Genomic DNA, 15,776 nt, shown 5'->3' on the forward strand with positions numbered 1-15,776 from the left:
ATCAGGTGCAGAGTAGAGGGAAGAGATGTGCTTTTAAGGAGGAGAGCTGGAGGGACAGGGATGGAAGAACAGAAGGCTGAGCTCTGGATTCAGCAGGAAACTTAGCATTCATTCACTCATTCATCAAAGATTTATTGAGTCCTACTGTGTGCCAGACATTGTTCTAGTTACTGGGGATACAGTGATGTTTTAAAAAAAAGTCTCAGCTCTCAGGGGACTTAAGGAGAAAACATTTGAGCACAAGTCTAAACGAAGTGAGGGAGGAGCCTTAAGAGTATGGGGGAAGAGCTTCCCAGGCAGAAAGAGCAGTAAGTGCAAAGGCCCTGTGGTAGAGTGGAGTATTCAAGGGATACCAAGAAGCCAGCAGCCACTTTGCCACCTGAGAGGGTCCTAGGAGCACCCTAGGGGTTGGAGGCATAGGAATCTGTGAAAAGAGCCCATCTGCCTTTTAAACAAGGAAAGAGAGCTCCTTGTCCAAGCAGTAAGGGCTGGGTACTTTTTCTTTTGGTGACACTAAAGAGAAAACAGCCCAGAAACTCTTTTTACATACAATTGTAAATTAATGGTCCCATTTTGATGCCTCATTGAGTGGGAACAACAAGTTCACAGTTCAGTGTGAAAAGACAACAGAAAGGCATTTTACAACAAAACCCTCATTTTTCCCCTTTAAATGACAGAAAGCAAACACTAAAATTAATGACTGTCCAGTGGAGGATTAATTGGGAGCTCATAAGTCTGGGATGTGAGGCAGAAGAGCTGAGACAAGATCTCAGAGGACACAAGTATGGGACTGGATGAGACCAAACACAGAGCTGAGTTGGTTCCAAAGTAAGAAAAGCCAGGCCCTCTGTGCTTCCACGGCCTCAGGTTCCCCACACCTACTACTCACTGGTTCAGGGAGGGAGACCCCGAAGGGCCGGCCCACTAGACTCTAAGTCAACTGTGAAGTTCAGCACATCACTTTGCAAATTTCCTGGGGCTCAGGGTTAAAGAATCACCAGCCTGTGTCAGTCTGGGGACCTCTGTGGTATCCTGGTTCAGCGTCCAATATTTAAGACACACATAGGTTTGGTTCTAGGTGTCTGAGATAAAAATTCAGTTCAATAGCATATTTAATATTTGACTGGAGTTTCATTAAGAGTTCCCCTCATCTGTAGCCTTTTCTTCAGCTTTTGTTTCACAGACTAATTCACTGTGAGCCACTCATTTATTCATCGACATGCAATAGATATTTCCCAAGCTACGGGCGATGGGTTAGGTGTTCAGAACGCAAAGCTGAATTGGGTATCGCATAGCAAATAGAAAAAGAAAAACCTGGGTTTGAATTATGATTCTGTCACTTATTAGCTGTGTGGCCTCAGGCATGACATTTATTCTTCCAAGCCTCAGTTTTCTTATCTGTAAAGCAGGAATACTTTTAATCTGGTTAAAGCCCTTGGCACACAGTAAGCGCTCCAGAAGTTGTGGATGTATTTTCTCCTCAAGCCATATCGGCTGGACAAAGACAAGTGCTCTGTGCATCCTGGTTGATCAAGGCAATTTTGGATTTTAATATGATGCCCGAAGGCTACAGGCAGCAGGCGCTATAGGGAGAAGTCTCAGCCTGCAGGGGTGGCTGGCCATCTGTGTGTTTGGTGAGGTACTTCATACCTCCTTTGTGTTTCCAGGCTTCGAATTCTGCTTCCAGGAAAGCTTCCACAATGCATCCTACAGGGCAAACTGCAGATCCTCTGAGCTGGAAGGAACACAGTCCCGACTGACTCCCCAAACTTGCAGAGGGGTCTCTCATCCCACCTGTAACATCTCGAACTATCTGCTGGGCCTCCCCCAGGGGGGTGCAGTTTAGTGGTGAGGCATGAATACACTCTTAAGACCCAGATTCAATCTCAAGCCCTTTGGTTCATACACGTGGCTGATCTTACTTAGACAAGTTGTTTCTCCTCTTCTCGCCTCCACTCCCACATCAATGTGGGTTATAATGGTCACACTAAAAATAACTCATATAGATTTATCAGCATTCCCTAGTTCAGTAACATCAGCTGCTGCTGTTATTATTACTGGCTACTAAGAAGGTGATGGTGAGGGGCTCAACTCTGGACAGCCTGATGCAAGAACAAGGATGTCTGGGAACAAATGCTCTCCATCTCACCTTTGCTGAAAACCAGCAGTTTCTAGAATCCACACTGGCAGAGAATGTTTGACTATGAAGAACAGCTTCCTGTGTACACAGAGACCGAGGCTGTATTGATTCAGACTACAGAGCAAGCCAGTTTAAATTACAGTCAGATCTGAAAAGAAGGTAATTTTATTACCTTCAGTTCAGATGCGGCGTATCAATGTGCTTCTGTGCATACCTTCTACAGGACTGACTTAATGAATGTACAAATCCCATTCATAATTAGCAGCACCCATATGGGTGCCAGCAATTCATATGCGAAAGTCAACATTCAACAACGACAGCGTTTAATTTACAGAGCAAATTGTCCTAAAAAACAGTTTATGCGGTAAGCCATTCCTGTAGGTTGCCTGCTTGGGTGAAGTGTAGATTTGTTAACGAACCCTTTCTTCAAAGAATTCTGGAGTTAAGCAGGGCCCCATCCTTGGTGCTAGATGCCAGGAAGCACCTTTAAGATATCCCTGGACAAACCTCTGAGCACCCAGGGGAGAGAGGTGGAAAACCTCTTCCCAGGATACACCCATGCAGACATGACCCACCCTGTAGCCAGATTCTGTGTTTCCAGGATCATGGGCATGTCTTGGAAATTTGGGGGGTCCCAAATGATGTGGCATTTCTTCTTAGAGCAGTGTTTCACCAAGGGGGCTGCTGGGACCATGTGCACCTGAATCCTTGGGGAGCTGCTAAAATGCATGCATTTCCTGATCCCATTACAATTGTTGCAGATGTCTCAAAATATGCTTTAAACACATCACCAGCTCCAAATAATGGGGTCATCAGGGCTGCTGCTAGATCTTGTTATGTAATGTGCTAATAAAAAGCATAGAATGACTATACCACAATTTTGATTATTAAAAATATTTCAGAAACGGAATATAATTGGTTACTTTTGTCAGTGTCGGCACTTATTTTATGCATTTAAAAATATTATCCTGAGGCAGGGTCCATAGGCTGCTCCCCAAAGTTTTAAGAACAATCCTACGTCTGACTGGTAGCTGGAGGCATCTGTGACTGTAGGCATCTCGTGACTTCAGGGGTTGGATAAGAATGGAAACGCAATTCCCAAATTCGGGTGTTAGGAAAGCAGCTCCCTAGTGACCAGAGAGCTCCCTACAGCTTGAATCAGCTACGACTTCCCTTTCCACAGTTGCACGCAATGTACTAAGTGGAGAATGCCTGTCCTGGGTGTACAGGGAATTCCTTTGGAAAAAGCACAAGTTGCCTTCTGGGTCCTGAATCCTTTCATAGTTCAGGATTTTCTAGAATTTCACACCACCTCATACTTTAACATAAGTCAGCATTTCTGAAATCAATGCTTCAGTCCCAACAGGAACCAACATACAGCTAATCCATTTGACGATCAATTGGGTCATAAGTAAATACAGTTCTTTTTCTTCTGGTTGGCCAGACTCAAAGAGCATAGCCGTGAATTACGGGGTGGGCAAGCATGGCAAATGCCCTGACTTGACAATCCCTTCCTTCTCTCTTCACCTTTCTCTCTCTCTCTCTTTTTCTTTATCTTTCCTGAGGGCCTCCTATGCAGCTGGCAGTATTCTTGGTGTTAGGATTACATCGATGAGAAAAACAAATACTCTCTGTGAGAATATATTCCAGTAGGGAGAGAGATGGAAAGAGAGAGATTCTGTATTTAAAAAAATAAGTGAGTGAAATATACAGTGTGGCTCGGTGGAAAGGGAAGGAGGATGGTTGCTAATGGCTACCAGGTATCTGGTGGGGTGATGAAAACATTCTAAACTGGATTGTGGCGATGGTCGCATACCTCAGTAAATATGCTAAAAACCATTGAATTGTACACATCAAATAGGTGAACTATACATAAATTATCTCACAGTGAAGCTGTTACTAAAAAACAAAAAACTATAGGGGAATGTTATAGGGCCCTCAGGATGTTATAATTTTAAATAGAGTGGTCAGGGAAAGCTTAATGGAGAAGGTAACATTTGAATGAGATTGAAGGTAGTGATGGAGCCAGCCATGTGGATATCCAGAGGAAGAGTGGGCAAGGAAGATGGAATGGGAAGTACAAAGGTCCTGAGGTCCTGAGGTATGCCTGCCACGTTCAAGGAATGACAAGGGGCCAGGGTGGCTGGAGTTCAGTGGGCCTCAGGGGAGAGAGGAAGGAGATGTCTGAGGGATATGGGGGCAGGGGTGGCCCAGAAACAATTCTGAGGACTTCAGCTTTTCCTGTGGGTCAGATGGAAAGCCAGTGGATGACTGAACAGAGGAGACACGTGATCTGACAAATGCTTAACGGATCCCACTGGAAATCAACAGTGAACAGCCACCATTTACAGAGGATATACTGTGAATCAGGCACCTGGCAAACCCATTTATTGACATTACCTCACTGAATCACCTATGCTCTAAGCTAGGGACTATTATTTTCTGTATTCTAGAGAGTGGGAAACTGAGGCTCAGAAAAGCTTAAGAACTTGACCTACAGCAGTGACAGAGTCAGGAAATTGACCAGGCCCGCCTCACTCCAGAGCCCTTGCCTTCCTCTCTGCTGGCCATTCTTGGCACTGTTTTGCATGCACAGCAGGTGCCCCATAAAAGGTGTCACCTGGCAGGGTTACAGAGCACTGCCCTGAGGGAAATGGCAGCTTGGGCACAGAGAGGGCATGAGAACCAGCGTCCAACTTACTCAGTTCTGCGATGCTGCCCACGCGGGTGGCCAACAAGGACTGCTCGATGGTCCTCAGCTCTGACTGGCTGAACATGGGCAGTTCTCCCGGCTTGTTTGACCGCTGCGGGTCTCTGTGAAGGTTCAGGCTGTCTGGCAGGCACAGCGCTCCTGCAGTTGGTGGGGAGAGAGAATGAAAGAAAAGCAGATGTTAGTTTTTCAGTTAACCAAGGGAGGGGTGCAAAACCTGGCATAACCCCAAACTGCATGGAAGTTGGTACTGTGAAGCCAAGAGCTTGGCTTAGAGCTATTTTTAAAAGGTTTCCTCAAAGTCCTGACCTGCTGATTATAACAAACATACAGGCATTCATCTGTACACCCACATTTCTGAGGGACACAAAATAGAATCCTTTCCTTCAGCCTGGCAGGGATTCGATCCACTCAGAGATGCCCCTTGAGAAGCCAGTGGAACTGGTCCCATTCACCCCCCACCCCCAGAGGCAGCCACTGTCACTGAGCACCCTGGAGGGAGGGTCTGGGTCTTTGCTGGTGGTACTTCTGCAGGCCCGCTTTATCTGCTCAACAAATTTCACTCTAGGAGGTTGGGCTGTTATCTGTTAGGCAGGCTCTGGCTTTCTCTGTAGAGCCATATATAAGGAGATAGAAGAGTCCCCACAGGCTTTTGTATCTTGCACGATGAAAACCTTGGGGAAATCCTGGAATCCAATTATTTTCTTCCCTCCCTTTCCATTCCATGAACATTTAGCAAGAGCCTGAGAGCTTATTTTGGTCGGTTAGTCAAAATATTCACTGTTCCCTTGACCACCCAAACCTCCACAGGCAGAGTGTGCTTCCCTGCTCCTTGACTTCAGGCTCAACTACTTGACTTACTTTGGCCCACGATACATTAATAGACAAGATGGAACCAAAGGCCTGAAAGTGCAGATGAACTTGCTCTCTTGTACCTTTGCCGTCATCATAAAGAAAACATTCCCTGGCTAGCTTGCAGGTCTAAGGAAAAGGAAAGACACGTGGTACAGATCCAGTACCAAACTGCAGCTTAGAGCTGCCCCCACCCTACAAAAAAAATGCTAATTTGGTATGCCTTTGAGATAGCGGGGTTGCTTGTTACTCAGCATTACTATGGTGATAACACATGCACCTATCAAGTGCCAATCACTGAGGATGCAATGAACAAGGCAGACAGGCATTGTGTTGTGTTAGGGATACAGTGGTGGATAGAATACACATACTCCCTGCCCTCAGTGGGCTCACGGTCTACACAAAAAAGACAGACTGTTACATATGTAACTCAAAGCCATATGATATATATGTTATGGTAGAAGAAGATGAGTAATGAAGGGATATCTTAGCAAGGACTGACCAATGAGCAGTTGTCAATAAGTAGGAAGCATTTATTGAGTGAGTACTGTATTCCCAACCCTACTAGGCATTTTGGAGATGCAAAAGGAGCAGAAGAAATTTTTAAGAAGTGTATAAACTAACTGAAGAGACAAGACTGTCAATGACAAAATAATCTGGGACAATGGAACAGTATCAATATGCAGGTGGTGAATTTTTTAAGCCAACTGGAAGGGTGAGGGGAGACAGGGAGACAGAATGCAAAAGGTCAGCTGTCCAAGTCTTCTCACCCTGCTTTAATAACAAAAGCTCAGCAAATGACGGTTCCTCTTTGAAAGATGGGCAGGCATGAGACGGCACCTGTCACACACCTCTCTTGGCCCATGCTACCTGATCAGTGGCTTCAGCCACATCCAGTCAGTCCTGAATGTTCCACCTTCATGCCTCACAGGCTGACCCTTTGGAGAAGGCAACTAGAGTAGACATTTTTTGGATGAGTACTGAATAATACATGGATGAACGATGCAAATGACCATTAGATTTTAATGTTCCTATTATCAGGCAACCAGTTAAATGTTTCTTCCTAAGATTGTTCTCTAACCATTGTTTTTCAAACACGCTTGACTGTGACTCAGAACAATAATGAGTCTTATGTTGTGGCCCAGTACCCACACACCACCACCACCACCAACACACAGTTTTCATGTTTTTCATGGAAAATAACTGACCCTTATAGGTATTATGCACTCTGAATTTTTTACTCTAGGAGGTTGGGCTTTTCACTTTTGTTCTCCTCTATCTTACTAATAAAAATGCTGGTTTGCAGCACCAAAAGTGATTTTGTGATCCATTAATGGGTTATGATGGGCAGTTTGGAAAACACTGTGAACTATGCCAGTGCACAACTTGGTATTAATTAGATGATACAGTTCACCATTCATTGGCTACTACCTAGTGTAGTGCTTGGCTCACACAGGATGTAGAGATGACCAAGAGGTGATCCCTGTACTTCAGAAACCCTCGGCCTTTCTGAGAAGATGAGACCTTCAGAAACACCTGTCATCCAAGGCCAACCTCCTGCCTGCCCCTTTCCCTTAACAGATGAGTCATCCCCCTGCTCATCCCAGGCAGGGACACCCTGAGTCATCCTGGCAGCCTGCTGTTTGCTCACATGCTGAGACATCTGGTCAGAGGCCAAGTCCAGTAGCCATCGCTATGGCAATGAATGCTCCCCATCTGGTGCCTCTGATATCCCTGACTCTATGCAGAGATTTGCTGCACTTGGAAAGCTCACTGCAGATGGCATCAGATGATCATGACCTAATGTGGTAAGTGACCCAAGTTCCAGATGATGAGGCCCTCCACTGGGGCAGGGGGGCAGTAGGGGGCTTCACAGCAAAGAAGACCCTCAAGAGAACCCTAATGTCAGGGAGGATGACATTTTCTAATTAATAGTAAAAAATGACCCTTTGCATGTACTCCCAGGATTGCTTCTTGGTGTTTGTATTGCATGCAGTGTTCTTACCCGAGACCTGCATCTGAAGTGCTGCTTCACACCTAAGTCGAGGCACAAAGAAATGGACTGATCTGGAACCCACAGTTTCAGTCCTGGCTCTGCCACTACTCACCTATGTTTACCCTTCGGCAGGTCACAGAGCCCCTCTGAACCTCAGTTTCCTCTTCTGTGAAATAGGGGTAAGAGTAATGGCCTTATCTCCTTCATGGGGTGGCTGGGAGAGGGTGAAATAAGACAATGTGTGCTGAGGTATTCTGCATGTGCTGAGCAAATAGGAGAGATGCTCAGTATATGTTAACTGAGATGAAATCAGTTAATGTGCATAAATCTAGCTTTGGACTACTTTATTCTTTATAGTGAGAATAAACAATTCCCCTTGGGATTATTCTTCCTTTTTTTAGAGGGCTATGAAATTTAAATGTGAAAATATAATTATTCAAAGAAGTGTTGAAAGCTAGATGACTGAGATTTGGGGACTCTATAATTGATCTATTAGGGAAAGATCGTATACCAGATTTTTATTTTTTTTGAGGACTTTATATAGGGTATGCACATAAACTATAGTTATTTTTTGTATAAAAATCAACTATGGTGGAGAAAAAGAAAGGGAGCATTACGATTAGCATGTATAATGTTGTAATGGGGTTTGTGGGGGGGACTTGGTGAAAGGGGGAGCCTAGTAAACATAATGTTCTTCATGTAATTGTAGATTAATGATACCAAAAAAAAATTACACATACAAAAAATCAACTATGTCAATAAGAAGTTCTCAGGATCATATCTCTGTCAGACACATGCCTGACTTTCGGACTACTCATCAATATCCATTACTGGAGTCAAAAGTAGCCACGGCTTGGAGATTAAGGCTCAAGTTCAAGGACAGGTGATTAAGACTCAACTCAAGGATGGAGAGGGTGAGGAACCAAGGTTCAAATATGACTTTGATTAGACCTAAAGGGAATAATTTCCCTGGAGAGCAGGTGATCATAAACTACAGTTCATGATGAGCTTGAAGGGGTCATGGTCTCCCTGGAATTCTTTGACTCTGGGGTGGGTTGTGCATTTGTGTAAGGCGAAGTTCATTCACATTCTCAAAGGGGTCTGTGGATCCTAAAAGATGATGAACTAATACCTTTGAGTGTCCCCATTCCTAGCCAGATCTCTCTGCTCTAGGAATGGCCATAGGTGGGGCAGAGTGGGCCTGGCCTACCTGGGCTCCAATCCAGCAGCAGCCCATTGTGCAACCTGGACAAAGAACTTCCTAGATCCCCAGTCAGACTCCATGTCTGCAAAGAGGGTTCCAAATATCTGATTCATCAGTTTATCGTGGTGCGTAAACAAAATAATCCAGGCATACCTCATTTTTGCTGTATGCACTTTGCTGTATTGCACTTTGCAGATACTAAATTTTTTACAGATTGAAGGTCTGTGGCAACCCAGGGCCAATCAAGTGTGTTGACACCATTTTTCCAACTGGATTTGCTCACTTCGTGTCTCTGTGTCACATTTTGTTAATTTTTGCAATATTTCAAGCTTTTTCATTATTATACTTGTTGTGGTGACCTGTGATCAGTGGTTTCTTGAGATGCAATCTACTCCTGGTGAAGATGCTGGGAAGATTGTTGAAATGACAACAGAGGATTTAGAACACTACATAACTTAGTTGGTAAAGCAGCAGCAGGGTTGGAAAAGATTGACTCCAATTTGAAAGAAGTTCTACTGTGGGTAAAATGCTATCAAACAGCATCACACACTCTAGAGAAATTGCTCATGAAAGGAGGAGTCAATCAATGTGACAAAGTTCACTGTTGTCTTATTTTAAGAAATCGCTACAGCCACCCCAGTTGTCCACCCTGATCAGTTAGCAGCCATCAACATCAAGGCAAGACCCTCCACCAGCAGTAAGGTAACGACTTCCTGAAAGCTCAGATGATGGTTAGCACTTTTTAGCAATAAAGTGCTTTTTCTTTAAGTTATGTATATACATATTTTTTTAGACATAATGCTATTCCATACTTCATAGACTACAGTCTGGTGTAAACATAACTTGTATATGTACTGGGAAACTAAAAAAATTATTTGATTCACTTTATTGCAATATTCACTTCATTGTGGTGGTCAGTCGGGAACGGAACCCACAGTATCTCCAAGGTACGACCGTATACTGAAAGCCTCAGCCTACAGTAAAAGCCTGCTAAATACCGTTCCCATAAATGCGCAGCCTTGTTTACTTACTGTCTGTATTCAAACGGTCCTGAGGATCATCTTTCCAAAATTTTATGTGACTGGAGACGGACATCATTTTGGTCAGGTCACTTAGAACATAAAATATGCAAACTTCCCCTTTGGGTGGGCCCCTGGGCCAACCACATCTGTCATTCTGTCTCTGATGGGGGCAATCAGGCGTGCACTTCTGCCTCCCTATATGCCTTCCGTCCTAGATGCATAGGACGGCCCCTTGGCAAATGTAATGCCCTCCCATCCTTTCTCTCCTCCCAGCATTTCTCACCCGCCCTGAGGAAACTGAGTAAGACAGCCAGCATCACTCAGCCATTCTCCCCTCAATGATGATGCCAATGACGGTGATGAAAAAGGAGACTATATACAGACCGTGGGCACAGGTTTGGGTTCTGCCTCGTCTGTCTCTGGCTGCAAGAGGAGAACAAACTCTCCAAATCCTGCCTGCCAAGCTCGAACTTGTTTTCTGCTAAGTTATCCCCAGAATTTAAAGTGACCATTCCTGGCACCAGTACCAGCTTTAAGAAATGGGAAAGAAGCAGCTGAGGTGCAGCAGACCAGCTCTTGAACAGGCACCAGACAGATCTGCCAGGTTCAGATTCCTACCCTGCAGTCTCCCAGCTGTGCAGCACAGGGCTTGTTGCTTGGCTTCTCTGAGCCTCCATTTCGCCCTCCGTGAAATGTTGATACTATCTACCTCCTAGTGTGGCTGGGAGGCAGTAATAAGATAATATATATGGACAACCTGGCACAGAAAAGGGGGGTCCATAAATGTCTGCTAATAATCCAAGTGAAGTTCTTCAAGGCTAAAGATTTAGGAATTCAATAACACGATGCCAGAAGGCTTTCTTTTACTGTTAAATTTATTAGGAAACAGCACAGGTAGTTATCAGATTCTTTTAAATATTTGCAAAATGGTCTGGGAACCCTTACTTTTTTTTTTTAGGAGAGGAAGGCAGAGATTTTTATTTAGGGATAAAGCGAGAGGACAGAGCTCCTGGCTCAGGCCAGGAGGGGACAAGAGAGGCCCCGGGAACCCTTATTATTTTAAGAGACTTGGCAGTGGGAAACCAATTCAGGGCTGGCTTGACAAACCCACCTAACCTGTGAGAGGCATGCCATGTTCCAGTTAGGATAAATCCAGATCATGGTTCATTGTTTTTCTCCCATAACGAATCTTATTCAAAGGGAAAGTTATCAGGAAGTCTTAATTCAAACCATCAAAAGAAATAAGAGAGAGAAAACACAAAGACAGAGAATTTTTAGAAATGAGTGGGGTCTGAAGTATACAAGTGGAATAAGCATACTGACCTAAAAAGAAATATGAAGATACTTACGGATCACTTACTCAATCAACTGCAAACACTGAGAACCACAAAGACAGTAGGCCATGTTTCTGCCCTCAAAGGCTCCCAGTTGGCAGGGGACACAGACCCACCACCAACTGAAACACTATGGGAGAAACACAAGAGCAAAGGGTGAGCCCAGGTTGGCCCAGGAGCTTTATAGAAGCTTCCCAGGGGAGCATAACAGTGCAGCTGCCACCTGAGGAAACAGAGGCCTCCCAGCAGAGTCGAACGAGTGTGGATCCTGGAGGGCGACCGAATGCTCGGCTGCATAGCAACGTCCCCTCACCCTGTTTAGCCTTCCTATACCTAGGTTTCCTTGTGAATAATATGGGAATGGGCACGGTATAATCCTCACTGAAAGGAAAGGAGCGACACACAGCAGCAATTCACCGGAGAATTCCGCTTTATTAGGGAAAGGTGCTGGGTTATATAGGAAGGGGCATGGGGTGATTGTGGTGTCACTTCTACGGGGCTGGTGGCTATTGGCTAGGTGCTGGGATTAGGGGGGCGAGGGGTGATTGGGGTTCACATGGCGCCAGTGGGAACCAAGGACTTGGAAGAGAAGCAGGAAGTTCGCCATCTTACTGGTGGGGGCCCTTCATTCTCCCCTTTCTCCTCTATGGGGTTGTGGACGTTGCTTTCTCTCTGATTGCTTCCTGCTGAATGGGGGCGGAGAAGGGAGTGAGGGCTTGAGGATTGGGGGGAAAGGGTTGATAGGACTCCCCACAGTAAGGACGAGTAGATGTGGACTTCTTCAGGTTGGAAATCAGTGAAGGTTCCCTGTAACCACAGGTCGAGGACTTGTTGATTCCAATGGTGCCAAGAGGATACGGGTGCCAGAAGCCAGGCGTCTGCGGCCATTGTTTCCAGGAACAGTTTCCAGCAGAGAGAGGGGTCCATCTCAGCGTGTGGTGAGGAGGTTACGTGAGGGTGAGGGATCTTCTGTGGCTAAAAGCTGGTAGTTCCTGAGTAAAAGCTGGTTGAAAGTTTGATTAGAGATTTTACCAACTTGGGATTTGAAAAACTTTACTATACAAGGTAAGAAGAGACAGGCGAGGAGAATGATTATTATAGGGCCTGCAATGGGCCACAGCCAGGTGAGGAAGGGGTTTGTTAGTATTGAAGAGAATGGGTTGGAGGAGTAATACTGTGGGTACCGGGAGTTACCCATGTAGTGAATGGCGCAAGACCAGTAGGGACATCCCCGTAGGTGTCTGGCCATCGCCTGCAACAGGCTTGTTTTTGGTCATAGAGGAAGCAGAGGTAGGGAGAATACTAGTGAACACTTCGGTGGAGGGAGGAAAGTGGAGGTATAAAGGCTCGGAGCAGCCTTTCAGAGGGCAGTCTGATGTGGCAATGAGGGCAGTAATTTTTGTTTGATGCTGTGTGTAAGTCTGTCTGACTTTGAATCGCCATACAAAGGAGGCTGGGGTGGCGGGGAAGACAATAGGAATGAGGGAAAAAAGCGAGAGAGAGCGAGGGAGCAGTAAAGGAGGAAAAAGTCATGATTCGGGTATGGATGGCAAAGGGGGTGAACGGGATTTTGGAGGAAAGAGGACAGTAAGGTCAGGAGTCTGGAGGGAGGGAGAGTCTGTAAACTTGTGTAGGTTAAGAGATCCTTTAGGTGATGTGGGGGCAGAATGGTAAGGGGCGCCCCGAATGTCAGTTTATGAGCTTCCTTCTGCAAGAGCTGTCCAGTGGCTAATGCCCATAGGCAGGGGGCCCATCCCTGAACTGTGGGGTCTAATTGCTTGGATAGATAAGCTACTGGGGCAAAGGATGGGCTATAATGTTGGCCTAGGACTCCTAGAGCTTGACTAGACCTCTCATGAATGTATAATGAGAAGGGCTTCGACAAATCAGGAAGATGGAGAGCTGGGGCTGCCACAAGGGCTCCACGGAGCTTAATGAAGGAGTGTCGGGGTGAGGAGGATAACGGTTCTTCAGGGGGGGCCCTTGCTGAGGTCGTATAGGGGTCTTGCCAACAGGGAGAAGTTAGGGATCCACGCTCTAAAATACCCAGCCAGGCCTAGAAAGGAAAGGATTTCTGTCTTGGTTTTGGGAATGGGCAGGTCAGAGAGGAGCCGTTTTCTGTCTAAGGTAATGGACTTTCTTTGTTGAGATAGAAGGAATCCGAGGTAAGTGACAGAAGGGGAAGAGAGAAATTGAGCTTTGACAGGGGATACTCGGTAACCTCTGGAAGCTAGCAGGTTAAGTAGGGAGGCAGTGTCAAGTTGAGACTGTTCCCACGAGGGACTGCAGAGTAGAAGATCGTCCACGTATTGTAATAAGGTGGACTCGGAAGCCTTGTGGCAAAACTGTCCAAGTGAGTTGTTCAGAATGTCTTGTGTATGGGTCCATCCAGGTGAAGGCGAAAAAATCTTGGGAGGAGGGGTCCAGAGGGATAGAAAAAAAATGCGTCCTTGAGATCTAGGACTGAGAAGTGGGAGGCTGAGGCAGGGATCTGCGATAAAAGGGTGTATGGATTTGGGACTAAGGGATGGATAGGGATGATGGCCATGTTGACGAGGCGAAGGTCTTGGATGAGGCAGAAAGATCCGTTGGTTTTTTTAACAGCTAATATGGGGGTATTAAACGGGGAGTGAGTGGGTCTGAGGTAATTTTTGTTTAAAAGATCTTGAATGATGGGTTGGAGGCCTGTGAGGGCTGAAGTGGTTAGAGGGTATTGGGCCTGACAGATATACTGAGAGGGGTCACGTAATTTGATAGAGGCAGGAGGACAAAGAGCCACGGAGGGGCTTGTAATGTCCCAAACTCTGGGATTTACAGGGTGTATGAGGGCGGAACTGGAGCTTTCATTGGGTAGAGGGGGGTCGTCGGCTATGAGGGTCACCAGAAAGGGAGTACTGGGGGCTGTGGGAGTGGATATAGTTATGGAAACATGGAGGAGAGAAAGGATGTCCCGTCCTAGTAAGGGGATGGGACACTGGGGCATAACCAGGAAGGAGTGGGAGAAAGGTATGGATTGTCCTGGATTGTGCATAAAAAGGGGGGGAGTTTTAATGGGAAAATCTGTTTACCTCCTACCCCGACTATAGGAGTAATGGCAGGCGTGGTAGGGCCCCGGTATTCCCGCAAGACTGAGAAGGTGGCTCCTGTGTCTAGGAGGAAGGAGATGGGGCGACCGTCTACTATTAAAGTAACCCTGGGCTCCTGTTTGGTGATGGAAATGGTCGGGCGAGAAGCCCCCGGGCCCCGTCAATCTTCTTCTGCCAGCCCCACTACGGCGGGCTTAGGATGGGGGTTGTTCGTCCAGCCTCCCCTTCGGGTGGCTGGGCAACCAGACCCCCAGTGGCCCTTTGTGTGGCATCTGGGACATGGGGTGGTAGGAGATCTGGGGGAGGGGCACGCCCTTGACCAACGTCCTTCTTGTCCACACTTGAAACAAGCTCCTGGGGGGGGCTTGTCTGTAGAGGGGCGCCCAGGTTGTGGTTTTATCAGCTGGGCCAACATTTGGAAATTGGCCTGATCAGCCTTTTGTTTACGGCGTTCCTTCTCCTCCTCCTGGTTATGGAAGACTTTAAAGGCCACTGTTAGGACCTCAGTCTGTGGGGTAGCGGGGCCCTGTTCTAACTTTTTGAGTTTAGCTTTAATGTCGGGGTAGCTTTGAGCCAGGAAGTGTGTCATAAGGACGTGTCTCCCATCAGGCGTTTCCGGGTCCAGGCTGGTAACTGTAATAGGGCTTGAGGGAGTCTGTCTAAGAACTCGGAGGGAGTTTCCTCTTTCCTTTGAATTATATCTTGGAGCTTTTGAAAATTGACTACTTTACGAGCTGCGTTTTTCAGACCTGCTATTAAGCAGCAGGTGAAGATATCTCGAGAGCGGAGACCCACGGCGGTGGGGGACTGAAGGGTTCTGGCTCAGTCTGTGGGGGAGAAACAGGTGATGGGGGCAAAGACGGAGGAGGCTCCTGGGACTTAGAGGGGGGCTGAAAGGCTCAGGCTTGATCTGCAGGGGGTGAGGTGGGGGAGGAGATGGTGGTGGAGGAAGGGGGAGGGGCTGTTGTAGGAGAGGAGGGGGAAGGGAGTGGGTGGGAGGCTTCTGTGGGGGAGACAGCTTGCAGACTAGGAGAACTTGGGGGGAGGCGGGGGAGGAGGTGGTGGCGGCGAGGGGGGCAGGAGGAGGAGGCGGAAAGCTTCGTTATAGGGAATCTCCGTCCATTTTTTCAGGCGCTGGCAGTAGTTAAAGAGATTGCGAGTGATGTTAGGATCAAGAGCTCCCCCTGCGGGCCATTGGTTGTTATTGTCTAGGGGGCATGTCGGCCAATCTTGGGAGCAGTATTTACGGAGAAGTTTTGGTTTTATATCAGGCGTCAGGGAGAGGGTGGCTAGATGCTTGAGCAGGCATTCAAGAGGTGAGCTTCCAGGGAGGGATGAGGAGGCTCCCATGGCCAAAGGACAGAGAAGGAGACACACGGGGGAAGACGAACGGAGACCCTCGGACTGGGAGCAGACGGCAAGGAGACAAAGG

At 46.7% G+C, this 15,776-nt stretch overlaps 1 protein-coding gene across 3 annotated transcripts in view; it reads right to left on the bottom strand.

The window, feature by feature from the left end:
• The window catches only part of ABTB3 (ankyrin repeat and BTB domain containing 3), a 287,710-nt gene that overhangs the window by 110,221 nt on the left and 161,713 nt on the right, over positions 1-15,776 (bottom strand). For all 3 annotated transcript variants that reach the window (XM_036891316.2, XM_036891314.2, XM_036891315.2), the window contains exon 2: positions 4,842-4,991. In XM_036891316.2, the coding sequence (XP_036747211.1) occupies positions 4,842-4,991 (150 nt within the window). The remainder of the gene's footprint in view (positions 1-4,841; positions 4,992-15,776) is intronic.

The sequence above is a fragment of the Manis pentadactyla genome, chromosome 10, assembly GCF_030020395.1.
Source record: "Manis pentadactyla isolate mManPen7 chromosome 10, mManPen7.hap1, whole genome shotgun sequence".
NCBI classification, from domain to species: Eukaryota; Metazoa; Chordata; class Mammalia; order Pholidota; family Manidae; genus Manis; species Manis pentadactyla.